The following is a 27,783-nucleotide window of genomic DNA, read 5'->3' as shown; positions in this document are numbered from 1 at the left end:
CATTATTATTATTATTATTATTATTTATTTTGTATTATAATTACTGGTATTTCCATTGAAATATTACTATTATTATTGCTATTGCAATCATTATCATTTTCATTATATTATTGTTTTTATTATTGTATTATAGTTACTAGATTCTTATTTCATTATGTTTTTATTGCTATTATTATTATTATTATTATTATTATTATTGCCAAAGAACTGAAATATTCAAGGAACAAGAACATAAAAAATCCTCATAGAACACTATTAAGTGCCCCGTGAAAATTGAGCGATTAATGACAACTTTAATTGTGTGAGCACAACAGCACTGTTCCAAGATGGCGGCACTCTAGGTACGTCCCTCCACACTCGATGCAGCGTCTACGTATAATATGTCTTTGGTCGTAGCTGTCAGTGCCCAAGCCTTTACGGTGTCAGTGCCCAATCTTTCACGGGACTGGATCCTTTCAACGCATGCGCGAAACGCGTCTCCGTCCAGTCGGCCTGTTTTACGGCAGTTCGTGTACCATTTAAAAAGTTGAAACCCTGCTATTTAAAAATAAATAAAAAAAATTATGTTTTTAGTGAATTTCGATTTATTTAGATTTTTATATTATTTTGTGTTTGGTTTTTGATTGTCAATGTGTTTTTTATCAGTTTTTTTAAAATTAACTTTTAAAAACACAACAAAACAGTCACATATATAAATGTGTATTATTAACATATTTAACTAACGTCGTATGGTCGGTTTACAAACAAGTATCACGTCGCAGCCGCTCTGGCGTAAGGATTGAGAGTGTAGCAGTGACGTAGTCTACGCGCATGCGTTGAAAGAATCTGAAAGGATCGGGCCCGTGAAAGAATTGGGCACTGACAGTTGTCGCTTGTAGCTGCTGCGCTTCAGGTTTATTTCCCTTTAAAAGCGCACCTACACCACACACACGCAGGTACGACAGCGCTTTCTGTCGATTCTTTTTGCAATTTAGATTCAAACCAGTATATAAAGGTGCGTTTTTTTAAATAAATCCGAGCTGAAATCACATGGTTTTCCCTGTGACAGCTTAGCATGCTGCTGCACTATTAGCTGAGCAGAGCTGGTGTGGTTAGCTTGTTAGTTGGTTAGCTCGATCAGTCTGTTCACTGGCTCTGTTAGCAGCTGAGCTGCTGTTGAGTAGTGGTTAGTTTGTAATCTACTTTTGTAAACGCTACGTACTGTCTTACGATAAACACTGGAACAGTCTAATAACTCATGATAAAACAAGCTATCGTAGGATAAACACAACAGTACCTGTTGTTGGGGTTTGATTTGTAACTGTGACAGTAAACTATCTTTATTTGAATCCCTAAACCTTCACTGCAGCATTAGAATATATTCATAAATGTAATCCCAAGTGAATAGATATATTTCATGGTTAATGTTTCTTTTACTTTCTGTTTTGTTCTTGAATCAACCCTGACGTCAGTTTGTACTCCTAAAGCAAACCATAAACCCCACATCTGTATACTGTGGTCAAAATAGTGATTATTTTTTCCATGTTTCAGAAGTAAAACCTTTGCCTGTGTCTATTTTCTTCCCTTGCGTCTGCAATAGCATTGCAGATGAATAAATTGTAGCAAAATTAAACAAACAAATGCTGCTGAAAAAATAGTTGCAAACTGTCCAGTTGCCCACAAAGTGCCATAAATCAGCCAATGGGAAGGCATTGTGATGTTTTGTTATGATAAACTTCAAGCTATGACTTTTTGACTCGTTTGATCCTTTTCAAATAAAAATGCCATTAAAATGTATTTGCAGACAAAATAAACCAAAACTAGGAAAGACAAATTTTAGTTAGTAATGATCTGATGCTCACTTATCTCCTGACATGTGTTGCTTTTCACCACCTCAGTCAGTCAGTCAGTGTGTCTCTCTCCTCAGGGATCTTTGATGGAATAAGTTGAGCCCCAGTGAGATGACTGACCAGGGAAACAACAACCAGAACATCTCCCGCAACCCTTTCGCTGCTCTTTTCGGCTCGGTTGCTGATGCAAAACAGTTTGCATCTGGTCAGAAACCACCACAGCAGTCTGAAGAGCCACCACGTGAGTGCGTTTATCAGCTCCTATTGCAGAAGCAGCTGGCCCATCACCTTCTCTTTGGCTCTGATTCATCATCCAACATTATTTTCTATTGTGGTTCCATGAACTCAACAGCTTCATGGAAGAATATTGGCATCCTTGACCATTGTTAACATTCGTTTTTTGTTTATTATTATTGTCCTACTATACACTTCATTTTTGTACTTTTCTCTTTTAACCTTACTTCCTTAAAAGTGTGTTATAATCTCCTGTTTATAACAAGGCATAAGCTTTTGCTACTTTTCTCCTAAACTGTTCTATGGGCTTGTGAACAGGTGGCTCAAAGTAAATCAACAACTGGCTTAAAGACATGGATTACAATTTCTCAGCCCCTATTCCAGTAATGAAACCTGAAATTAGGATTTGTTTAGAGAATGACTTTCCTGATTTTCACATACTACTTACTCGGGATGGGAATCGAAAACCGGTTCTTTCTGAGAACCGGTTCCCAGTAATCCAATTCCTAGGAATCGTTTGTTTGCTTGTATTTCAATTCCGCTTACGTCGCAAATACGTATCGATAAACTCCTCCAGGTCCTGTATATTGTGTTTATGCTAGCACCAAGTAAAGCTCCTTCCACCATATAGTTGTTTGCTGTCCACCGCGGAGAATCCACCTCCTCCACCCACAGCAGCGCTGTCCTCCGTGCTGTGTTTGTAGCATCTCTGTTGCTATGCTACGCACATCCGAGTTCTGTACACTCGCGCAAAAGTTGCTTCTTGCACGGACTTATATTCCGAAAACAACAAACTTCAGCAAAAACACACACCTAGTCGCCAGTTTATGTCCTCATAACAAGTAATCAGACGCGGGAGACGGACTGGTACTGATTGTTGTCTTTAGTTTGCTCGTTCACACACACGCACACAAGTACACACACACGTACACACACATACACACGGCTGATGACGTCACATGTAACAATGGGGACGGCGTCTCTGAAGGTCCATTTATAGAAATATAAACAAAGGCTAAACTAAGCTTTACCATTTAAATACATAATAAGTGAAGCTGTACTTTAGGTTAATATGTTCTTTTTCTTTTTTTTTTTTACAGAAGATTTATTTGTTTTATGTCTGAATTAGTTTTGGATCAAGTTGTTCAAGTTCAAAAGGAGCACTGTAAATATTCTCAAATGTTTGTAGCCAAAATGTGTCATATGTTGTAAATATAATAATAATAATAATAACAATTCATCAATTTTATATAGCATTTTTGTATATTATTAATATCCAGTGAAAACAATCTATACCTGGTGGATTAAAATAGAGCTGATATTCCTGCAGGAAATTAAAGAGACAAAGATAAGATAATAAAGAGTTAAAGCAAACAAATCCATTTGTGTTATTTAATTCCCTCACCCAATGAGAATCGATAAGAGAATCGGTAAAGAATCAAATCGATAAGCAGTATCGATAATGGAATCGGAATCCCTACATTCTTATCAATTCCCATCTCTACTACTCAGCTTTATTTTACACCCTCCATCAGGTTGATATTAGCCATATACATTGAGTCCATGACGTTGATGATTATGGTATTAATCACAGCACATTTTCTTAATGATTTTAGGCCTCAAAGATTATTAAAGTCAACTCATCATTTAATTAAAGTGACGTTTACCAGTGTTTTTTTTTTAATCACTGTTTAGTGTTGATGTGATAAAGGTTGTTTTTTGTCAAAAAGGCGGGAGAACAGTTGGTGGCAGATTAGATATAATGTTTACTTCATTTAGGTTTGAATTATTCACTGAAAAACATGCAAAAAAGTTTAGTTATAAATATATGGTGTCCAGCCACTTTGACCTTAAAATTGGGTATATTTAGTCATGTTTCTCTTAATTGATTTTAAGTACAAATGTAAAATGTAAAAGCCTTCATGCTTGATCTCCATATTTGTTTGTCCCAGTGGAGGATTCTGGGGAGAGCCAGTCTGAGTCGGAGAACTCGGTGTCAGACAGTGTTGACGACAATGAGGACTCAGTGGCTGAAATCAGCCGCTCCTTCTGGTCTCGGCAGGAGCTGTGTGAGCAACTCAATGTCAACCACATGATCCAGAGGATTTTCCTCATCACTCTGGACAACAGTGAGTATAAACAGAGGAATGGTCAGAGAGAGGTGGAAGGCAGTACTTCCCAACCTTTTTTGGATCGTGGCCCCATTTTTTTAATCACAAATTTCTGGCGACCCCGAAGACTAATTTTTGCTTCTAGAATTTATTTTTGATCATGTTTAAATACAGAGTTGCCAGGATTAGTCAGAAGTTGCGTCAGATCAAATCTTTTTATAATGCATTATACCTGAACTAGATTAATATTTGAGAAAGTGAAAATATAGAATATAGTTGTTTGAGATTGATTTTTTAATTTTGAAAAGAACAATAAGTACAAACAAAACAAACTTTTTTTAATCAATTACTGGACATTTTAGGGGACCCCATATGGGGTCACGTCCACAATGTGTGCGTTTTTTTTTTAAATAATTTTTTTTTTTTGCCACATACAACACAAAGACAATTACAGAAAAAAATGCCAAAGATCATAGACAATATTTACAAATCTTATACATTACAATACAGTGTGTGTGTGATATTATAATAATTATAGTAATGGTATTGTGTTATTAGAGGGTGAGGGGAGCAGACAATAACAAGTTAATAATAGTCAGATATGTGGGGGAAAGGAACGATATATATATATAAGGGGGATCAATGATAGTTTCAATTTGGAGCCCGGCACCCGGGCGAACTGAGGGGGCCAGGCCAGAACCCAGTGGAGATTGGGGGGGGTACCTTATTTTCATTTGCCTCTCTGTCCCAGTATCCCTCTGTACTACCTCCAGACTTAGCAGGAGGAGGCTAACCCAGAGCCACAGAGGTCCCCCATGGTGGGCAGCTCCCAGACCCCTTTGGGGGGAAGCCTGTCCTTCAGTGTTATGATGTAACCGGTGCAGGGAGGTACTTGATTTCCAACTGTTACTGTTGTCAGTTATGCGTTATATGAGGGGCCTCCGAGGATGAAAATCTCCCGCTCAATCCACCACCTACAACCGCCCACCCAACCACCCGGGTGCCTAAGCCCCAAGGATGTTATTTCATAATGTAACCTTTATTCATCACCGTAGTCTGCATTTTTACCTATTTTCCCCAAGGGCTAGCAGTGAACTGCCAGCTGTAGGCGCCCAGGGAGCAGTTGGATTGGGGTTAAGGGACTTGCTCAACATCCCACAGTGTTGGTCCAGGTGAGACTTGAATCGGCGACTCTCCGATTACAAGCCCACTGTCCTTAACCACTAGGCCACTACTCTAACAATTTAGCAAAAAAAAAAAAAGGGACGGGGGGGAGATAAATAAAATTTAATAATATTAATAGAGTATTTTACACACACACATATACACACAAACACATACATAGTGAGAAGAGAGAGGAAAAAAACTGGTAATTTGTAAAAATGGATTATCATTGCTATTGTCATCCTTCCCCCAGCCCTTACACCCTATAATATACAGGTTTATTTTATATTATTATTACTACTAGTATTAGTGAAATAGTAATAATAATAATGATAGCAATACTAAAAAAATGAATAATATAAACAAAGATAACAGCAAATGACAACGTTTAAAGTGTTCCTAAACAACAGAGGCAATCAACACCAGAATCATGAGTGGATGACAGTAAGGGAGATTGTGGGATAAGCAGTTGTGCCATAAAAAGAATCAAAGAAAATGCACGGTTGGAAATGTACCAATATGTGCTTGTGTGAGGTTTAGTGGATAGTAAAGGAGGTGTATTGGTGATGTGGTTGGTACTCAGGTAAAAAAGAAATAAAGAAAAATGCTAATTGATAAGGGGATAAAGGATCTTAAACAAGAGATGTCGGGTACAGTTGAGAGGGATTCATTGTGTAAGAAATCTATGTGCGAGAGCCAAATGGAGTGTGGTTGAGTGATTGAAGTGTTTAGAGTGGTGGGTGGTTCTTTTTCCAAAGCAATGTGATCTGACAGAGGGTTCTTCCAGTGGGTGATGTGTATGGACTTTTTAGATTTGCAGTTCATAGATAGTTTTTTGGTGATAGCTAAGGAAGTGACAAGTACATTGTTATTGTTATATTAGCGTTCTGGAGGATTGCAGCAGCTAATGTAGGGCCCTATTAAATCCACGTTAACGGAATCGCGGACGGAATCTGTTAGGCTTGTATCCCGTAGTGAACCCAATTGCAGAGACGGAGACTGGTGACGAAGGCAATGACAATGTTTATTTCCAGTACTTATTAGTCAGTTGTTTGTAGGTGAAGAGTCCGGATGAGAGCTGACAGAGGCAGGCTGGTGCGTGGAGAGAACAGGGGATCCAGGGCAGGTCGGTGAGCTGACAAAGAGTCAGGCAAGGCAGGTAGTTCACTGAGTAGTCCGTGTGGCTAAGCCCAGGCTGGTTCAGGAGTGGAGGGAAGGCAGGATCTGACTGAGCTAGAGGAACCTGAGTCTACGATCTGGCAAGGAGGTGGAGCTGACGACTGGTTCTTATAGCTGTGGAGAGTGGTGATTGGTTGTAGCTGCAGCTCAGCTCCTGCACAGATGAAGTCACTCCTGTCATTAAGCACACACACACAGTGAGAGAGAGCCTGCAGCCTAAGAGGGCCTGACAGGAATCGACTAATGAAAACAGAATTCACTGTTGAACTTGGAAATAGACAGAATCGGGATGAAACGCCGTCACCGTGAAGCACAGATTGTTTTTTTTTTGGTTAAGTGTTTCTGGGGAGCGCTCTTTAGGTGCACCGCCCTCCCCCCTTCCATCCTGGCTGCTTCAAATACCGTATAAAGGCTGGCACACACTGTGCAATTTTTTCAATCGTTTACTCAGCTCCAGCTCAAACTGCGACTCAGACGCAGAGCCCAAATGTGCGCGGCTCACGATACATGTTCTCACACTGTACGGACTGACACGACCTGACTGCTCACACTGTATGTCCATACACGACAAGTCGGGTCTTGTTTCCGGAAATGCAACGTACAAATTAGACGAAGAAGAAGAAGAAGAAGAAGAAGAAGAACACTAAAGCGTCACCATTAAAACAGGAGAAAAAGAAAAACACGGTAGTGGAGAGACGCTCGCAAATCTCAGCAAAGAGCTTCAAAAAAGAAAAGACGGCGAAGTGATTGACCAGGAGCTGGCTGGACAGACGTAGGCACGTCTGTCCATAAATTTTACAGCGGTCCTACGGTGTTCGCACACGCGCAGTGTGAGCGTTTACGGTAAGCCGGACCATGGCACTGCTTCAACTGTGCGATACCCTCATCCTTACGACCTACGATTGCTGATCGGGAGCTGGTCGTGAGGTGTTAATCGCTTCTCGTGACCCCATGTATACTACACGATGCACGACACACGATCTAGCAGAGACTCGCACGATCCCACATAATAGTCGCACGAGTCGAAAATCGTCTCAAAATGGGCCACATCGCACAGTGTATGCCTGCCTTAAACTGCACTTAACACTGTCTAAACTGCGTTAAACACCGTCTAAATTGCCAAAAAACTCGCAACTCATCCCTCACTCTAAAATACGGAGCCACCAGTACCCGCTAAACTTTAAAGGGGACATATCATGCTAAATCCACTTTTTTAGCCCTTAAATGCATTTTGATGTATATTTAGATTGTTTAGAAGCACAGAAAAGTTCAAATTAATCTCTTCAGGTGCTCCGTTGATATCTTTATATTCTGTTTTGGTCATATTTTTCAATCTGTTTCGATTTTTTGATTCTCTATTACGTTTTTTGAACAATAACGTCAGCGGAACTGCCAAATTAGGACATCGACTCCAAGACCAACACTTCGAGCAATCCGCCATTTTTATTTCTCGCTTTTATTTTGTACTCCAAGCTCCAGGATGCAGAAGTTACAAGAGGAGAAATCAAAATGTTCAGTTGTTGGATGTAGTAACCCACACGCTTCATTACACCGTCTCACAGCATCAGAACCAGAAGTGCCTGGTTGAGTTTTATTTTTCACGGAAATGTACCCACATCTGTGGGTAAGGTCATTTTTGTGTGCGCGAAGCACTTCAAGGATGGCTGCTTCTGAAACCTCCGCCAGTATAAAGAAGGATTTGCCGAAAGACTTTGTCTGATTGAGGGGTCAATTCCTTCTGTCTTTGGAGACAACAAACAGAACACTTCGGTAAGCTGTAAATAACGCTAAAAAGTGTGATGATAAGACGTCCCTGTCATTGTTTTGTTAGCATTAGCAGTTGCACCGTCTTCATATGTTAGCGCTGTGTGCTCGTTTTAGATCCTTGATGATATGGCCTACGTGATTTAATTTAAGTCTAAAGTTTTCATTAGTCATTTCATTTTGCCGTTTTTGTCTCCGAAAAGACTATATTAAAATGCATTTCGTGACGTTAGCTTGGCGCTAGCATTAGTTCGGTGCTTGTGTTAGCTCACTTGTTAGGGTTCTGCAGGTTCATCATCTTCATTTTCATCTCACTCCGCCGGGTCAGACTCTGGCTCAAACATGTAAAGCTGGATGGACAAGTTTTCCGTTGTTGACATTGTGTAAATAACGTGTGAATTAACTTTTTCTGCGCCGCTACATAGCCATATCTCTTCTATCAAACTACAAAAATGGCCAAGCAGGGTGGAGTTGAACCTGGAGAGGGGGCGGGGTATGAAGTGTCTCATTTGCATTTAAAGAGACCGCACCAAAACGAGTTGCTCTTAGAAGCACATCAGAAAAGGGGTCTGGGGAGCTATAATAATGAGGAATTCAGACCCAAGCAGTGCAGTTCCACTTTGTATAGACCACAACTGTATGATTTAAAACTATGATATGTCCCCTTTAATATGTCTGTGAAGCTCTGCTCATTTTTTGTGTAGCGCTGTGACGTTCCGTACTCTGATCAACACGTCTCATCAGAAGATCCATAAGAAACAGTTTGTTTGTTGTTGTGGACGAGACCACAGATGCCAGCGATTGTAGAGTCTTAAACATTGTAGGTTTGTGACAACTACAGCTTCTGCTACTGTAAAATATTCTGACCCCTAGTGGTGAAATAACTGATGCATCTTTGCGTTCATTTGTTTTTGTTTAATCATTACGGCCTGGAATGATGTCGTCACTATTATTGTAACCATTACTATTATATCACTTTCATCATCATTATTATTGTAGCCAAAGAACTGAAATATTCAAGGAACAAGAACAAAAAAAATCCTCCCAGAAAAATTTACGAGAGTATTTACGTCTATTTAAGTCTTTTATTGAACTAATACCCGTGGAAGAGAACTGTTTTTGCACAGTTTCGTCCTTGTGCTGCCACTTTGGTGTTTGAATGTGGTGAGTTTTGCGATGTGGTGCAGCCCCAATTCTGAGGAACACAGACTCTACATGCGTAACGTTTAAAAAAAAATCCAACAGTTTGGAAATGGGTTCAAAATAATTCTACTTAGAGATTGAGGAGTCCCTCTTTCCATCGTAGATGTCCATGCACCGCTGCCTCCACCAGCACCATTCTAATATCGCGTTGCTGTAGGTACGTCCCTCCGCAGTTCATGCAGCGTCTACGTATATTATATCTATGGTGATAACAGCAACGTTAAACTCTCGACATAAAGTGTTACATTAGTGGGTTCGCATAAGAGCCTTTTTGAACAAAACTTGTTCACATACTTGAAGAAGATGCAGAATATTTGTCCACGTCCTGTGTCCGTGGATGGGGTTTGTTATTGTCCTCTAATAACATAGTGGGAGAAAAGAGGATTAGACTCCATTGACTCCAGTGGTACCTTTCTTTTTTATTTACGTGCAGTCAGGTCATGCTTTGTATTGTAAAATGGAAATTAAAGTTTCCAGGAAGCATGAAATGACTCATCAGCCTTTAGGGAAAAAACAAAGACCATCGTCACTGTGAAGTCACATTGTGTCTGCTTAAGGATGAGTCATGATCTGCAGCAAATCATAGAAATTCACTCGATAGCAAATAATAAACTCTCTTTTTTTAATTTAGTAAATATGTCAAGAGTTTAACCCTTTTATGCCCAATCATTTTTTTGAATTGATAATCAAATTTAGGCTTGGTTGGTGTGAATTTGACAAGTTGCTCAGTTTGATTTGTTTTGAATTTGACTTTTGAATTTTATTTCGGCAGTCTTCACAAACCAAAAAAAAAAGTACAGAACAAACAACACTCAATTGTCCAGTTCTTCAGTCGAAAGCGTGTAGGTTAAAGCAAAGCTCATACAGTATATACTGCACCTACCCCATCACAACAAAACAAAACAAGGTTCTCTACATAATATCACACACACAAAATATTGAATATTGCTATTTTTACAATATGCATTCAAAATATGTTCTGCACAAGTTTTATATATACGGTTTATACATTCACATCAAACATATATACATACGTACACAATATACACACATGAATGTATGTGACATGTACATAATATTAATATTATACTATTTCATATTTATGACACAAATTTCATCAGTTAAATTTATAGTGGCAATATATAAATTAATAAAAACATTTAATTGTTTATTAAATATTAATGTATTTTATACCATTGTATACATATTATATATAATTGTTGCTCTTCTTTCTTTTACTTACTAATGATATATGATTTAAAAAGCTTTTTAAACTGGTTGATGTTGGTGCTTTGTTTTATTTCATCCTTTAGGTAGTTCCATAATTTAACCCCTAATATTGTTATACTCATCCTTTTCAATGTTCTAGCATATTGGATCTTGAAGTGTAGTTTTCCTCTTAATTTTTTTCCCCTTCTCTCTCTAAAAATCTGTTTCTGCAACCCTTTTGGAAGTGAACCTTTACTTGCTTTATAAGTCATTTGGACAGTTTTGAGTTGGATGAGATCGGGGAGTTTTAAATCTGCTGTTTTTAACAATAATCCACGTGTGTGTTCTCTGTATCCTGCGTTATGTATCAGTCTGATGGATCTTTTTAGCATTATGAATAACGATTGGATGTTTGTCATGTAGGAATTTCCCCAAACTTCTAGACAGTAACATAAAAATGGTAAAACAAGTGTACAATAAAGAGTTTGCAGTGCTTTTTGATTAAGAATGTGCCTTGTTTTGCCCAGGACAGCAATAGAAAAACTCTTTGCCAACTTCCCTTTGATGTATTTAATGTGTGACTTCCAGCAGAAAAAAACCCCATTTGTTCACTCTTTCTATGTTAACATTGCCTAAATTTACATCTATATTTTTTCTCTGATTTCCAAATAACGTAAAATTAGTTTTATTTAGGTTAGCTTCTTTTTGTTTTTATTTCTGTAAATTCTCTTATTTTAGGTGACCCCAGTCTGAGAGGAGACAATGGGATACCCCCTCGCTGTGTGTACCTGAAGGAGATGGCTGCACATCTGGATGGACAGGACTGGTTGGATATGGACAACATAGAACAGGTTCAATCTCACACTCTTATTTCTCTCTTATGGTTCTTCTCAATAGACCACAGAATGTAGTGCAATTTATAATTCAATTCCAGTCAACTTTATTTTTATAGCGCCAAAAGTTGTAAATAGTTGCCTACACTATACTGTATATACTTCTCTCAAGATTCATTTTGTCTTCTTTTTGAATAGGATGTTAAGTTCAGGTTACGTTTATTAAGAAGGTTTTTCAGAATTTTTTTTATCTCCTGACATGTTTCAACTGTCAGCTGAGTTCTGCTGATCGCCTTTGATGGTTCCTTTGAAGTTTCACTTGACTTCAAGTTAATGTAAATTTGTTGTTTTTTGTTCTTTTTTCATAAATGTTTTAAAAGTCAATAAAAACTTCAATTACAAATAAAATAGTATGTTAAGTTGAGGTTTAGTTTATTCAGACAGGGTTTTTCAGGAAATATTGTAGGTAGGATGCACATTTCTTTGGGGAAGTTTTTACTTTTTCAGGGCATGAGTTATTAGTTCCTCTGGTGTCTTTGTTCGTCCTTCAGGCTCTGTTTAACCGTCTGTTACTGCTCGAGCCAGAAAATCAGCTCATCTACATGACATCATGCAGTGCTGTGAACCTTTCTGCTGACCGCGATGCTGGAGAGAAATGTGCCATACCCTACCTCTACGCTTGTTACCAGAGGGCTAAGGAAGAGGTGGGCTTTTGAATTATCTCATTATTGCTACATTCTCAACTGGTAATAGTAATAGACTTGCTTAGTTAATTAATCGGGACATGAGATTCACTTGTTGGTGACTTTTGTCCTCATCTGCCTACAAGGTGACCAAAGTGCCAGAGAAGTTACTCCCGTTTGCCGTTCGCTGTAAGAATCTCACAGTTTCCAACACACGAACACTTCTGCTGACTCCTGAGATTTACATCAGCCACAACGTGTATGAGCAACTTCTGGACCTGCTGCTGGAGGGATTCAATGGAGCACGTAGGTTCAGGACTTACTCAGTATCCTTGTTTTTTTTTTCCTTTTTTTTTTCACTCCAGTCTCGAGATTATCTTTTCTTGTTTACATCTGTTTGTTTCAGAATCAGAGGAGGTGGTTGAGTTTCTGGAGGAGGTCATTACTGGCCTGCTCTCTGACCAGGAGGTCCGCACCTTTGAGGAGGTGATAGTGCCCGTGTTTGATATTTTACAAGAACGCGTCAAAGTCCTGGATCTGTGCCAGCCTCTTCTTTACACCTACTTGGATGTTCTACTTTATTTTACTCATCACAAAGATATTGCCAAGGTAAGGAAACAGAGGTCTTAGTCACAAATACAACAAAACCCTCACCTATAGTAGAAGGAAGTAATCAGCTGAGGTGAAAGTACTCGCGTTACTGTAATTGAGTTGCTTTTATGGGTACTTGTACTTTTTTGAGTATATTTTTAAATCAGTAATTTAACTTGTACTAATGTACGTTTTAAAAGAAGTAACGTCATTTGTTACATTTATACACTCAAAGGTTACTGAGTAAATTATTATTTTTTGTTTTAAAATGATGAACGGTCATTGTGAAATTATAAAAAATGAAATGACCAGAAAACAATCAAATGCATCACATCATAGCCGACCAACCAGATTGTTTATTGTTTGCAAGGGAACCGTGGCATTGTTGTCTTCTTTTTTTAAATAATATGTAAAGGTTTAATTTAATCAGACAACTTTTTTCAGGAAATTTACTTTGGTTTCCCTTCATCTTTCGACTGTCAGTCTTCCTCAGAGGCATCTACCGATTGCTTTGATGTATCCTTACAAGTTTTTTTCTAAGGAAAGCATCTACATCTTACCAAAAATAGACATGGGGGGTGAAAGTAACTAGTAACTCTTAATTTGAGTACTATTCAATTGAGCTACTTTTTACTTGTATTTTATGTAGGACTCACTTGTACTTGAGTACAATGTCTAACAGTACTCTACATTGGTAATCTGATGTATTCTTTTGAATGCATATCTTTATAATTTATTAATTTCCATTAGGAAGCTACATTTAGCGATAATCATGCTAAAAAGTCAGATTTTGAAAGGACAGTTTTCTTTTTTCTATTTCTGGTTTTCAGGTTTTGGTGGAGCACATTCAGCCCAAAGACCCGTCTAATGGTTTACAGTATGAGAAGAGTGTACTGGGGACAGTGCTGAGTATTTCCTGCCTGGTGAAAACCCCAGGTGTAGTGGAGGGACATCGTTACTTTCTGAACTCGTTTCGCTCCAGTGCACAGGAGACAAAGGTCCAGGAATCCAATATCCACCAGGTAAACCCATTGTTTTCAGGTTACTGATTTTTTTTTCATGTTAATTCCAAAAGCGACTTCCAATGTGTGTCCTGAATCTCTTTACACTCCTTGTGTTGCAGTTTTTGGGCCAGTTTCATGAAAAACTGCACCAGATCTTGAAGAACTTGCTTCAGCGATCTGCCGACACTCGCCACTTGCTGCTGCTATGGTTGGGCAACTGTCTGCAGGCCAACTCAGGCCGGGTCAAGATCTGGGCCAATCAGATGCCGGAGATCTTTCTCCAGATGTATGCCTCGGACGCATTTTTCCTGAACCTCGGAGCGGTTCTGCTAAAGTTGTGTCAGCCTTTCTGCAGACCTCGCTCACCTAAACTGCTCACTTTCAACCCGACCTACTGTGCACACAAAGAGCTGAGTGAAGAAGAAAGACGCAACCACAACGTGCACGCAAGAGGTCAGTAGACATAAATACAGTGTTGTGCTTTTCGGTAACTCTTTTAATGTTCATACTAAGCTTTGATCATCAGAAATATTACAGATCTTGTTTTGTTGCCCCCTCCCCTTTTTTAATTACCCACTACACTACAGCTAACCACATCAACTGATTAGATAACATTTACAATAGGAATGTGTTGGGACAATTTGGCAAATCACATTTTTTTTTTTATGCCAAACATGTATTTATTATTGTTTTTTTCCGGCCATTGTTTTAATATGTGAAAAGGTGTAGATTGGTGCTGAACTACATGTGAAAACACAATATGCTCTTATCTACAATTTTAAAGAACTTCTTTTATTTTCTTTAAGTAAGCAAATCAAAAGAACAGTCACTTTACTGCAGCAGATGTCACCAACCTTTCTGAAACTGTGAGCTACTTTATAGGCACTCTATACTCCGAAGGGCTACCTGTTAGAAAAACACTCATTAAATACTACATTTTCACAATTTCACTTTATTGAGAGGGTAGAATAATAAGGAAGGCTAGGAGTAACTTAAAAAGGCAGGAAATGTCGAGGTTTTCTCCAAATTTCTCCTAATTGATGCAATTGTTTCATTTTCATTAAATATTATAGAAAATCTCTTATATATATCATATCATATCATATTTAATATATCAGATACTAGTGACCATACACCAGATACGCAACACTTAAAAAGATTTGTCACAATGTTTCAGTGAAAATTTTCATTTAAAGATGGTTCATTTAATACTAAAACTTCATCAGCAGTATTTAACTTGTGTCATATGTATTTATTTTTGTGAGTTTGAATCCTGGGAAAATAAATCAGATTTTAGATTAAGCTCATTGCTGACTAGAGCTCCTGAGGGCCCCTCACTTGGTCCATGCCCGTTGGTGACCCTTGCTTTAATGAATCAAATACCTCTTAAATTTATTGCAGTTAATGACAAATTTCCACAATTTAATGATACATGTGTTTTCTCTTGTTAAACAGTATTTTATTGGTTGAAGCACCACCTGTGTATTTCATTCCATGTTAAAAAAAACCCAAATTGTGTTATGCAGGTCTTGACAAGGAAACCTGCCTGATCCCTGCTTCCCCTCAGCAGCTGGTGGATCCTTCCCAGTCCTACAGCCTGCTGACTGAAAATCTCTTTTTCACACAACTCACCCTTCATCTCGGCTTTCACAGGTACTCACAATCTAACACCAAGAAAAAAAAAGCTTTTATTCATGTCCTCACTGTGCGGTGAAACTCTCAGCATCAATAAAATACAAATATCAGGTACTCATTTCACTGTCCATATGTTCTTTTTTTGTACAGACTTCATGAGAAGATGGTGAAAATGGAGCAGTCACTCCATCGGCTCCAGGTGACGTTGCAGGACTCCCAGCGTGCGGGGAATTCCATGTCAGGGCAGCTTCTGGAGCAGTATGAGCGCCTGATGATTTTATATCTGTCAACCAAAGCTGCCACCACACAACCTGCCATGCTGCAATGCTGCCTTAACCTGCAAGCATCCACCGCCGCTCTGCTTGTTCAGCTCAGTTTAGGAAACCAGGGCCCTGACCATGTAGCACTCAGTTTCCCCCTGCCTTCCCTGCACAATTCCACTCTCTGCTACGTTCCAGGTTTGTCAACACTGAGCGTTCAGATTAGCTTTATCTTAGATCAGAGGTGTCAATCTTGTTTTAGTTGGGGGGCCAAATACGAACCAGTTTGATCACAGACCACAGATTTTAGATTTGAAAAAGAGCAAATTCAACATTAATGTGCCCTGGTTTGCACTTCCATGTATAAACAATATACATCAGTCCCTGGAGGAACTTCACTCAAATTTCCCTGTTTTGGGGAATTTGAGGAAAATTTGCCTGATTTTGGAAAAATTGAGAGTTCTTTTAACAATTTAGGATTCAAAATGATCATGTGATTTAAGAAGTGGGAAACTGAGCTCTGCAATTATTGTAGATTTTAATTACATTTTTATATTTGGAGGGGCTGAGATATCTAAAGCGTTAGTTGGTCATTTTTATTTTCTCTAGTGGGCCGAATTTGATCCTCTAAAGCAGCGATTCTCAACTGGTGGGTTGAGACCCAAAAGTGGGTCGCGGACCTGTACTGGATGGATCGCAGACAACTGGTCAAAAATACTGTAGATACTTAATGTCTCTCATCTTTGACTTGTCTTTTATTTTGACATGCATGCTGTGAAATGCATGTAGCACAGGAAAATATATAGATTTATGTTTTTAAAAATATCATATGTGTGCTTTCAACAGCTTTTTTTGAAAAACTACATTTAGTTGGTTGAAGTCTAAAAAAAAGTGGGTCGCGATTTATTGACGGGGCCAATTGTGGGTCTCAGGGTAAGACCAGTTGTAAACCCCTGCTCTAAAGGGACGGATTTGGCCCCCAGGCCTTGAGTTGGACACGTGTCTTAGATCTTCACCGTGTGCCCAACAAGTTTAAAAATGATCCAAAAAAAATAATTCACGGCCTTGTTATCAATCAAAAAACTTTTTTGTTTTGTTTTTTGCAGCCTAAAATATCCAAAATACAAAACATTGCTAATTTCTAAACTCATTTAGCTTTTAATACATAATACTGGATTCTGCTCAGTTTTTTTTTCTCATATCCAAAATTCAAATTTTATTGGCATTGGAATCAACAAAATTAATACTGGCAAAGTTTATTTAAAAATGAATTAGTATTGAGTAACTTTTTTGAAAATATATATATTTATTAGAATGACAAAAGGAATTATTGTGAGATGACAGGATGAATAACACACTGTCGGGTCTATCTTGAATGTGGAAAACACTGAAATCTGCCTTTCTTTTTGCCAGAGTTTTTTGCCGAAAACTTAAGAGATTTTTTCATCTTCCTGCGTCGGTTTGCAGATGACGTTTTAGAGACTTCTGCTGAAAGTCTCGAGCAGATTCTTAATTTTGTTACTGTCTTCATGGGTAACGAAGAAAGGTACGTGACTTCCATTTTTAATGGCAGTCATTTTTTATTGCAGGTTTTGAGTCGTCATTAATACGTTCTGCCCTGTCGGCACAACAGGATGAAGAACCCTCACTTAAGAGCAAAGCTTGCCGAGGTTTTGGAGGCGGTGATGCCTCACTTGGAGCCACTGGCTCCTGGTGCTACTCAGACCATTGTGTTCCAGAGGGAAAGAGTGTTCTGCTCCTACAGACACGCCGCTCAGCTGGCTGAGGCTCTCATCACTGTGTTTGTCGACATTGAGTTCACAGGTGAGAAAGCTCAGGCATCTACTCCACTTAAAAATGTTTGCATTCACCTTTCTTGTAATGATTTAAAAAAAACAAAAATCTTCTTCCATTAAGCTATCAAAAAACAAAGGGTATTATATTAAAAAAAAAAAACTTTATGTGATTTACTCCTTCCGCCCAGGTGATCCCCATCAGTTTGAACAGAAATTCAACTATAGAAGGCCCATGTATCCAATTCTTAAATACATGTGGGGCAAAGAAAACTACAGAGAGAGCATTAAGGTGATGAAAAACTTTTCTCTACAAAAATGGCATCGAAGGAGCTGAAGTTAGCTGGTCTAGACAGTCTTGACTTTACATTTATTCTACTTTAATTTTATACCAATTATCTTTTCCCCTAGCTTTTATCGAGGGATTTTTAATGTGACTTGTGTTTCATTTTTTTGATCTCGGCTGGATTCAGCATTTGGCAACCTATGCATCTGAAAACCTGGAGGCCATGAACCCACCACTGTTTCTCCGCTTCCTCAACCTACTGATGAATGATGCCGTCTTCCTCCTCGATGAAGCAATTCAAGTAAGATGTCAAGACTGTGCTTTTCAAGCGTAGGTGGTGTGTTTTATTCCTTGTTCATTGGATGAAGTCCTGCAGCACACAACATCATTTTTTTATTTTTAGAGACAGAAAATGAAACTCAATCGGTTTTTAAAGTTGTGTTTATCACTTCTCGACCCTGATAAAGAAAAATTTCAGAAGAATTTCAATCTTCATTTTTTAATTTTAAAATGAAACTTAACCTCACATTTTTTGTTTTTTTATTATCCTTTTCTGAATGGAAAATCCAATGACCAAGACATACACTGACCCCCAAGTTTTAGATAAGAATAGAATAGAATAGAATAAACTTTTATTGATCCCCAGAGGACAAATTCACACAATGCAGCACCACAATAGAATCAGTGGCGGCTGCTGGTCTTTCATGCAGGGGAAGCTCATTTTCTGCCTACTTCAGAAAATGTATCTGTTTATTTAAATGTGAATTCTAGTAGAATTCACATTTTGTTGTCAACAACTATTTGTAGATCATCACACACGCACACACGCACACGCGCGCACACGCGTAGCTGCTGCGCGCTGGAGTGTGAGCGTTTGGTCAAAAGTCTCACAACACAAGCAGTAACAGTCTCCACAAACACCAAAAACAGACACTAGGTTTGTCAGAAGTTAATTCGCTATGAGAGGATCAGCAAAGTCTCCGTGTCAACACAGAGCAACGGACTGAAATATTTGAAAAACCCGCCTGTGTGCTTACAACGTCATACTCTCTGATTGGCTCATTTCGCTGTCAATCAAAATTGAATTAGCCTGAGACAGATCATCCAATCATCATCCATTATTCCAGCGTCCGGAACAGACAGATCCAGCCCACTGCTCCATAGACCTCCTGTGAATCCTGGCGTCCGATGGGCGGGACTAAGTGCGTCATAACCGAGCATTTATCCAATGAGCGTCTAGTTTGACTGCAGTGGATCAACCACTAAATCGTCTCCCATTGAAGTCAATTGAAGCTGAACTTCACCACTGTTTATTAACACTGTGACGCTGCGGTAATGAATGAAGAACGTCACGCTGTCACTGTCAGTTTCCTGTTATAAGAAGCTGATTCTGAACTAAACATACATGTGTTCTGTCATATATTTAGTCAATGAAATGTACACACAACACTACATATTTGACCACTGATTTTAGGGGAAGCTGAGGTTCCCTTGTAGTCTTAAAGCATCCGCCACTGAATAGAATAGCAGACAGTAAGAACCAAAATAAATACCGAATAGGATAATAGTGAAAATATATGTGGTACTGTGGTACAGACATCAATTAGAAAAAATAAAATAAATAAAAATGATATTAAAAAAAACCAAAACTCAATAAATGACTATTGAAGTAATATGGTTTGCGGGGTTAAGGTGTGATGGTTCAATTTTAAAAACAGAATAAATGTTATTTTTGTCACAACTTATTTGAGTGGGACACTCAAGTATTCCACCGTAACAGTTGGATTAAATATATTTTTGTGTCAACTTATCTATTCTCAGTACCTGAGTAAAATCAAGATTCTGCAGCTGGAGCGGGATAGAGGTGAGTGGGACACTCTGGCCCCTGATGCCCGAAGAGAGAAGGAGTCCAGCTTGCAGATGTTTGGACAGCTGGGACGCTTTCACAACATCATGTCTAATGAGACCATCGGTACTCTGGCCTTCCTCACGTCAGGTCAGACGCAGCTGATTGTCACATTGATCACCCACAGGTGACCTTCAGCAAGAGTTTCTAAATTCTACAATTTCTCTTTCAGAAATCCGTGGCATCTTTGTGCACCCCTTCCTAGCTGAGAGAATCATCTCCATGCTGAACAACTTCCTGCAGCATCTGGTGGGTCCTAAGATGGGTGCTCTGAAAGTCAAAGACTTCAGTGAATTCGACTTCAAGCCCCAGCAGCTCGTTTCTGACATCTGCTCCATCTACCTAAACCTTGGGTATGTCCTTCGTTTTAATCTCATTAGATCACAAAGGCATTTCTTATAAAGTATAGTTGTTGTTTTGTATCTAACTGCATGTATTGTTCAAAAGTGAGATGTGTTGGTTTTTGTTTCTGGCAGTGATGAGGAGAATTTTTGCTCTACGGTCCCAAAGGACGGTCGATCGTACTCTCCCACTCTCTTCTCCCAGACAGTCAGAGTACTGAAGAGGATCAACAAGCCCGGGGACATGATTGTAGCTTTTGGCCTCCTTGCTGATAAAATAAAGGTACCTTTTGACTTAGAGCAGGTTTATTTTTCAACTTTTTAGACAAACATTATCCTTTGATAACAAGCCTTGAGCAAAATATAGAAAAATGATAAACTTCTGAAGAGTTGGTTCACTTTTGACCAAAGAAAGGAAACAATTTTGCACTATGTAAACAAAATTGGGCATTTAGGGGCAATTTAATGTAAACTACAATTTTGAGTCAACAGTGCTCATGCACAAAAAGCTCCACATTCAATAACTTACATTATCATTAGTTAAAAAACAAAATAAAATAATTTTGACCTGTAAACAAGCCTCCAAAAATAAATATGTGATCTACTTTTGTGCCACCACCCAACAGTTGAGAATAAATGCATTGGAGATTATGCAGAAGTACATGTGTAAGAATTAAGTCCTGAATGCCTCAGGGAAAACTTACATAGATTGTTTGTCCTTTTCAGTCCCATGCAGACAGGCAGCAACAGGAAGAGGAGACGTACGCAGACGCTCCTGATGAATTCTTAGACCCCATCATGTCCACAATGATGATGGATCCTGTTCTTCTCCCGTCTTCCAATGTGACAGTAGATCGTTCCACTATAGCAAGGCATCTTCTCAGGTTTGTAACATTTTACAAAGCTGTGGTTTGTTGTTACATTTGGGGGTTCTCTTTTGAGCGCAGTCAGTAGCTTTCGAGTACTTTTGGAGTGAGAGCCTGGTTAGCCTGGTATTAGCACCACACTGCTCGATGCTAACACGCGTGTTTGTTGATTACACTCTGCTTGGTTTGACGGCGTGTCCGCCCTCTTCCCCAGGTTCTTTGGTACTTCTGTCTATATATTCTCGTGTTAACTGAAGGTTTAACTGCAGCTTCTGCCGGTGAAGGTAGTGTTCGCCTCCCCTCTCTCAGCTTACAGCGTTGCGCTTTCATGGAGCAATATATATATATATATATATATATATATATATATATGAGATGTAGCTCTCAGCTGACTGTTTTGCTGTGTTAGAGGTGTGTTATCCTCTTCCCTCAGCTTACACGGCTTGACTATTAAGCGGGAAAGCTAGATAGCCTTGTGTTAAGCATAAGCCACTGGTGCTGTGCGACGTGCATCTGCTGTGTAGGTGGTGTTCGCGTCCCCTTTCCTCAGCTTATTGGGTACAAGTGAGCTAATTTGCCATTCACAATGGAGGGCTCCCATTGTTGTGCTACCTGTGGTGCCCTCCTTGAGGCCAGTGAGGGCCATGACCTCTGTACAAGGTGCCTCAGTCCTGACCACCTTAGAGAGGGCTTATCTGGAAACCTGTGTATGAATTGCAGTTACATGCCTCATGCACTGAGGGTGTCTAGACTGGAGCAGGTAGCCCCTGTTGTAGGGGATGACCCCTTCCTTCCTCCTGGACAACTGCCATCTTTTCAACCTCGGCGCTCGAGACGGCATCATGTCTGTCACTGGGACTGACCTCCCCAGGAAGAAGGTGAAAGAAGAAGGCAAAAGCTGAGCGACTGCTTGCCTCAGAGGTGAGAATGACATTATCTCTCTGGCATCTTCGGCCTCTCACTTCCGGGAGGATGAAAGTGATCAATCCTCCATGGTTTCGGAGCTGGGAACCCCATCCTCTGCTCGGAGCTCACTAAGCAAGACAGTGGATAGTTCAATGCAGGATATTATGCGTATGGCCTTGGAGCATCTGCAGTTAGAAATTCCCCAGCAGGATCAGTCAGTTTTTGAGAGCGCCTTCATCCGGCGCAACCGCATCTCATCTGTCTTTTCAGTCCCCATGTTAGTGGACTATTTGAGGGAGCTACCTGCTTGCTGGAGGGATACGAGTGCTCTCTCCCGGCTTTCAGCAGATGACCAAACTTTATCAACCATGCACAATGCTAAGGGGGGCCGCCTGGAGCACATGCCCAATGTTGAGCCGGCCATAGCATCCCTCATTGTGTCGCCGGAGGAAACTCTGGCCATCTGTAAGGTGCCCTCGACCTCAATGTACCTCCTCGTGAGGCCCTAAAATGCTGGCGCATGGGCTGGACATATTGGAAACTTTTTGGCTCACCTTATGTTCGCCCTCTCAGCTTCCCTGCAAGAAGTCAGTGTTGACGTTTCTGCCATGAGCTTCAGTGACGCATCATTCAGGCACGCCTCCAGGTGTGGCTGGTACAGTCCCCCTTGACAAAGGCTTTAAGGAGAATTCTTTGGAGTGTTCCAGTGGAGCCCGGGGAGCTCTTTAAATCTGCCGCGGTTGAGGAACTGGAGAGGACCGTTGAGACAGCAGCCATCAAGCCTGAATAGGAGTATGCCTCCTCCAGGTAGACCTCGGGGGCCTTCCGCTGTCCCTCGTTTCCGCCCTCCACTGCAGGTTCATCCCAGGGGGAGTTATCATCCCCAGCGACTTTCACAGAGACCAACCGTGGACTTTTGCACCCCTGCTCCCTTGCCACCTCGGCAAACCCGAGCACAGGGTCCACTCCAGGGCCCTTAGGGGCCAGAGGGCCAGAGAATTATGCCACCCATGTGGCCCAGTTGGGCCACAGCGTCAATTTTGAAAAGTCGTGCCTCAAACCCTCTCAGAGAACAACTTTTATTGGGATGACCTTAGATACCATGACCATACGGGCGCAGCCAACCACTCACCGGGTAGAGGATATTCTCTGTCTCCTCACACTCTTCCAGGTTAACAGGTTATTGCCATATGTCACTTTCCTGCAACTTTTAGGCAAGCTGACATCCATGACAGCTGTGGTCCCACTGGGGGTGCTATCATTGCAGAGGTAGCTGAACAGTTTCCACCTGGACACAAAGTGGCATTGTTACCGGAAGCTCAGGGTGTCCCGACAGGGATTTTTTGTTGAGAGGCATGTCCTTGGGCGTGGGTCTGCCGTGAGACTGTCACCACCGATGCCAGCCTCTCCAGTTGGGGGGCCGTCTGGAAGCACAGGACAGTTCAATGACAGTAGTCTAAATGTACTCATGCGGTCGGACAACACCTCAACTGTCTTCCACATAAACCACTAAGGGGGGGAGGGCAGGTCTGCTCGAATGTTGCAAGTCTCCCATCACCTTCTCAAGTGGGTCGCCCACCGTCTGGCCAGTCTGTGGACCATGTATCTACCGGGGAGGCTGAACCAGTTTGCCGACTCCCTCTCCCATCAAAAGCATCCGCCGGGAGAGTGGTGCCTCCACCCAGAGCTGGTACGCATGATTTGGAGTCTTTTCGGCAGAGCAGGGGTTAATCTCTTTGCCTCGAAATAATCAATCAACTGTCCCCTTTGGTTTTTCCTGAGGGAAACTACCATTCCTCTGGGCAAAGATGCACTGGTGCGCCCTTGGCATAGGGGTTTCCTTTACGCCTTTCCACCGCTACCTCTGATTTTGCCAAAACTTCAGAGGGTCTTTCAGGAGGGCCACATGTTGTTGCAGGTGGCCCCCTTCTGGCGAGGTCGGACATGGTTCCCCCTGCTGCAAAATCTCTGTTTCAGCCATCCATGTTGTCTCCCCGACAAGAAAGATCTGTTCTCCCAGCAGGGGGGTCAGGTTTGGCATTCCAATTCTCACCGCCTTCGCCTATGTGTTTGGTCACTGAATGGCCCGAATCATTAATGAGCAGATGTGCGGAACCTGTCAGGCAGACCATCCTGAATGCCAGAGCGCAGTCCACTCAACTACAGTATGCCAACAGGTGGAAGTTGTGGAGTGGTGTGAAAACCATTGAGAGGACCCAGTGCTTTGTTTGGTACCCAAGGTTCTGGACTTCCTGTAGTCTCTCCTGGATAAGGGTCGGGCTCCATCCACCTTAAAAGCGTGTGTGGCTGCAAAATTGGCCCAACATGCTAGGATCAACAATGGCACAGTGGGGGGCCACAACCTTGTGGCTTTGTTTCTCAGGGGAACTCTGAAACTTCACCCCCCGAGATGGGACCTGCACTTAGTGCTGAATAGCTTGTGTCAGCTTCCTTTTGAGCCCCTGGCAAGGGCGGAGTCCCAGTGGGTGTCGTGTAAAACTGCGTTTTTACTCACTATCATCTTGGCAAATCGTGTCGGTTAGTTTCATGCATTGTCGGTCAGCCCATCGTGTCTGAAGTGGCACTTACAGTAGATGGTACAGGTGTCACGTTATGGCCGAACGCTGCTTTTATTCTCAAGGTGCTGTCCAGTTCAAATTTTAGTCAGCCTCTAAGACTTGCACGATATAATCCCCCATCGGGAGAAGATGACAACAGATCAAAGCTCTTGTGTCCAGTCCGGGCCCTGAGATTTTATATTGAAAGCACTGCAGCCACTTGTACTGTACGTCTGAACAGCTTGTTTGTTTGTTATGGGGGTCCCAACAAAAGCTTTGCTCTCTCCAAGCAGCGCTTATCTCACTGGATTGTAGATACTATTCACCATTCGTATCAGGTGTCAAGCCGCCCTATACCATTGGGTGTGCGTTGTCATTCTACCATAAGTGTGTCTACAACTTGGGCTGCCCTTAAGGGAGTGCTCCTGGAGGAAATATGTGCTGCGGCCTCATGATGACGCCATGAACATTCTCCAGGTTCTACAATGTGGATGTCGCTACTCCTCATCCACTGGGCGTGGTCCTTCAATCTTTGGAGGCTTCTCAGTAAGGTTGGTGTCTGGGGTTCCTTGTCACTACGCCGGTATAAGACTCTGGCGGTCAGCAGGGATGAAACAGAACGAAATTTACGAATGTGACTACGGTTCTATGAATCCCAAATGACCACCAGAGCATCTTGTCACTCAGAATCCTCGTGTTCCCATGAGAAGATTCTGTAGGTAACAAACCTCGGGTGACACCGGAACTTATTACCTTTCTTGGCTCGTCCAGGGGTCACAGGTGACATTGTTGGTATGATTACTCGAACTGCGCATGCGCGAAGGGAACATTCAGTGCTTTAAGCATCACCTCTGGCGGTCATTCGAGATTCATAGAACCGTAGTTACATTTGTAACTTGCATTTTATTTAGCTCAGGTTGGGTCTTTAAAACTTCTGGAAATGTTTTTATTTTTATTTGGCAGTACAATAAACTGGATGTATGATGTGGATGCATGGCTGTAATGTTCTGTATCAGAGCGAACACTGTTGATAAGCTGAGTGGATTACAACCTTGTTTAAACTGAGGAGGCAGCATTCAATAATGGGCTGTCAGCAAACTGATGGATTGAGTAAACTATCTTCAAGTTCCCTAAGTCTAATCAATGATCGTTATCGTCTTTAAGAAACTGTCACACTCCCTGTTAAAGATGCTCATTTCTCCTCATGTGAAGTCTCTGTTAAAAGGAATTGCTCTCTGCAAAGTAAAAGCCCAACTCCGCTCCACTTTTAGAACTTTTTTTTAACGTATGTTTAAAAAAAATATGTGCGGTATTGACAAATTTTGATCATTTTTTAATTTTTGGTATAATGTGTAGACAAACATTTAGTAGGTAAACAATAACTTTAATTTTGGAACGATGATCTATTATTATTTCACTGCCTTAATGAGGCTTACAGCTATTTGTAATTTTGATGATGGCTATGTAAAAACAAAAATAAAAAATACTGAAGAGGATTATGCTTTTTAGCTTTAGATTGTTTTGAATTTTAAAATTGTAACAAATGCTTTATCTTGTTTTGCTTCAAAATCTGATGAACAAAATTAAATTCTTATGAAATTGTTTAATCTCTGCTCATCACTGTGCATGATGCAAATAATTAACACCAGTCCTCCTTCCTCCAGTGACCAGACAGACCCATTCAACCGCAGTCCTCTCACTATGGACCAGATCAAGCCAAACGAGGAGCTTAAAGAACAGATCTTACGTTGGTTGGAGAAGCACAAGCAGGAGCGGCTACAGCTGGGGCCCAGCGGCTAGCTCCCATCCATTACTGTGATAAACATTGACTCTTTTTGCCTTGTAGTTTTCTTTTTCTGCTCCGACGTGCTACTCCTGCTTTCTAGTTGATCTACAAATTGCTTTTGCCTGTGGCTTTGTTTGGACTGCTCATCTGCTCCAGCCAACATTGCATTTACCGTTTGTACAGAAACTCATGCTTATCGGATCTCCTCCTAGAAAAAATTATCGAGGCAGACTGCACACAGCAGGGGCTAAACTCTCATTATGCTCTTTTTAAAACACTGTAATGGTGATGTAAACTCTGGTTTCACATTGATTTGGTGTCCCAATCAGAAGAACCAAGGCCACACAGATCAATCCTGCAGCACTTGAATGTACTGTATGGCCCATCATCTGACATGTTGGCCTTCACTGAGCAAACTAATGTTTGTGTATAAACTGGATTTTCCCTTTCAGGCACACAGCAGTGACAAATAACCTCCCAACACAAAAACAAAGAGATACCATCAAAACACATTTTATAACATTAGTGTGCACTCGTTACTTCATGACTGTTGGAATATTACTCTTTAGTCAGGAGGAAATTACTTTCTTTTTTTAATTAACAGTACAATACTGAAAAAATATGATATTGGAAATTAAGAAGGCTAATTCATAAGTCTGCTTTACTAAATCTTACTAAACTGTAGCGCTCTACAATAACAATTTATTGGAGAAAGATAACGGGAAAAAATGAGGAAATAAATGATGCATCACTGGCAGACTGAAAATCCCAAAGATGAATTTGATTGATTGTTACGGAATAGCTGTTTAATGGTGTTATGGATATCAGCTGGGATTCCTACTGATTTGTGCAGAGCAGTTGGTAGTCGAGCAGAAAGCCATCTAAATACGAGACTTATTAATTTACTAATCTGTATTTAAATGCTGTCTTTCTTGAAGACACTTCAGATGCCTCAGTGCTGCTGTAGCATTTCCTAACAAGTTTACATTTTTGGTCTTAATCATAAAATTGAAGCCCTGAAATTTTTGATTATATTTGGCTGACATTTTGAATTAAAAATCATCTGATTATAAGTTATATTACTTGTCTCACATTTTAAGCAGTTTATTTTGTTGTTTTTTAAGTAGAATAAGGGTGCAGACTGTTTAACAGTCAAGTCAGCAGAATCAGGGCCTGAAACCAAGACTTTTGTGATGAACATTTTCAAATTAAGATCTGATTTGTTTTGTGCTTGAGGCAGACATGATGATCACTGCTTAGAGCTGTGTAATAAAGACGACCTGCAGAATGAGAACATGATGTGTTGTTTGGAATTAGTATTTTAATTCAAAACCAAGCGTGTTATGGTTCTGCATCCGGCATGCTTCTTATACTAGATATACACCGCCAAGGACATGGCTTGGTACAAAATCTTACGCATTTTTTTTTGCTACAAATGTGATTTTAAAATGTTTATTTTAGATGTACAGTATGACTACAAATAAACTAATGTGCATTATATATTATGTTGCAAAGTTTTATGTCTTTTTTTAAAAAAAGAATATCTTAAATATTACAATGTATATTGTAGCCCGAGCTCACTGGATTATACAGGTCTATGAGATCTAAATCGAGGCGCTTGTTGCCAGTTTGAATCCCTTGA

At 40.4% G+C, this 27,783-nt stretch overlaps 1 protein-coding gene across 2 annotated transcripts; it reads left to right on the top strand.

Moving 5' to 3' along the window:
• Positions 1-814: 814 nt before the first annotated feature.
• ube4a (ubiquitination factor E4A (UFD2 homolog, yeast)) lies at positions 815-27,610 on the top strand. Of its 2 annotated transcripts, none has more exons than XM_028464760.1 (20): positions 815-935; positions 1,907-2,070; positions 4,016-4,192; positions 11,432-11,544; positions 12,078-12,230; positions 12,356-12,515; positions 12,616-12,818; positions 13,631-13,822; positions 13,924-14,257; positions 15,331-15,457; positions 15,590-15,897; positions 17,113-17,245; positions 17,333-17,523; positions 17,684-17,784; positions 17,966-18,079; positions 19,600-19,774; positions 19,857-20,037; positions 20,161-20,308; positions 20,752-20,909; positions 26,020-27,610. In XM_028464760.1, exons 2-20 carry the CDS (start codon positions 1,941-1,943, stop codon positions 26,153-26,155), a joined length of 3,234 nt encoding a protein of 1,077 aa, XP_028320561.1. In that variant the 5' UTR covers positions 815-935; positions 1,907-1,940; the 3' UTR covers positions 26,156-27,610. The 2 variants fall into 2 exon arrangements, with proteins under 2 accessions (XP_028320561.1, XP_028320560.1); XM_028464759.1 differs by having other exon boundaries at positions 820-936; positions 1,904-2,070.
• Positions 27,611-27,783: the final 173 nt, after the last annotated feature.

The sequence above is a fragment of the Gouania willdenowi genome, chromosome 13, assembly GCF_900634775.1.
Source record: "Gouania willdenowi chromosome 13, fGouWil2.1, whole genome shotgun sequence".
NCBI classification, from domain to species: Eukaryota; Metazoa; Chordata; class Actinopteri; order Blenniiformes; family Gobiesocidae; genus Gouania; species Gouania willdenowi.
The sequence above is the reverse complement of the archived record's forward strand: the minus strand, read 5'-3'. Positions and strand labels throughout refer to the sequence as shown.

Coding starts and splice junctions, on each gene's coding strand:
- ube4a (XM_028464760.1), top strand. CDS start 1,941: ATGACTGACCAGGGAAACAACAACCAGAACATCTCCCGCAACCCTTTC. Junction 4,193..11,431: donor CCTCATCACTCTGGACAACA/GTGAGTATAAAC, acceptor CTCTTATTTTAG/GTGACCCCAGTCTGAGAGGA. Junction 20,309..20,751: donor TCCTTGCTGATAAAATAAAG/GTACCTTTTGAC, acceptor TGTCCTTTTCAG/TCCCATGCAGACAGGCAGCA.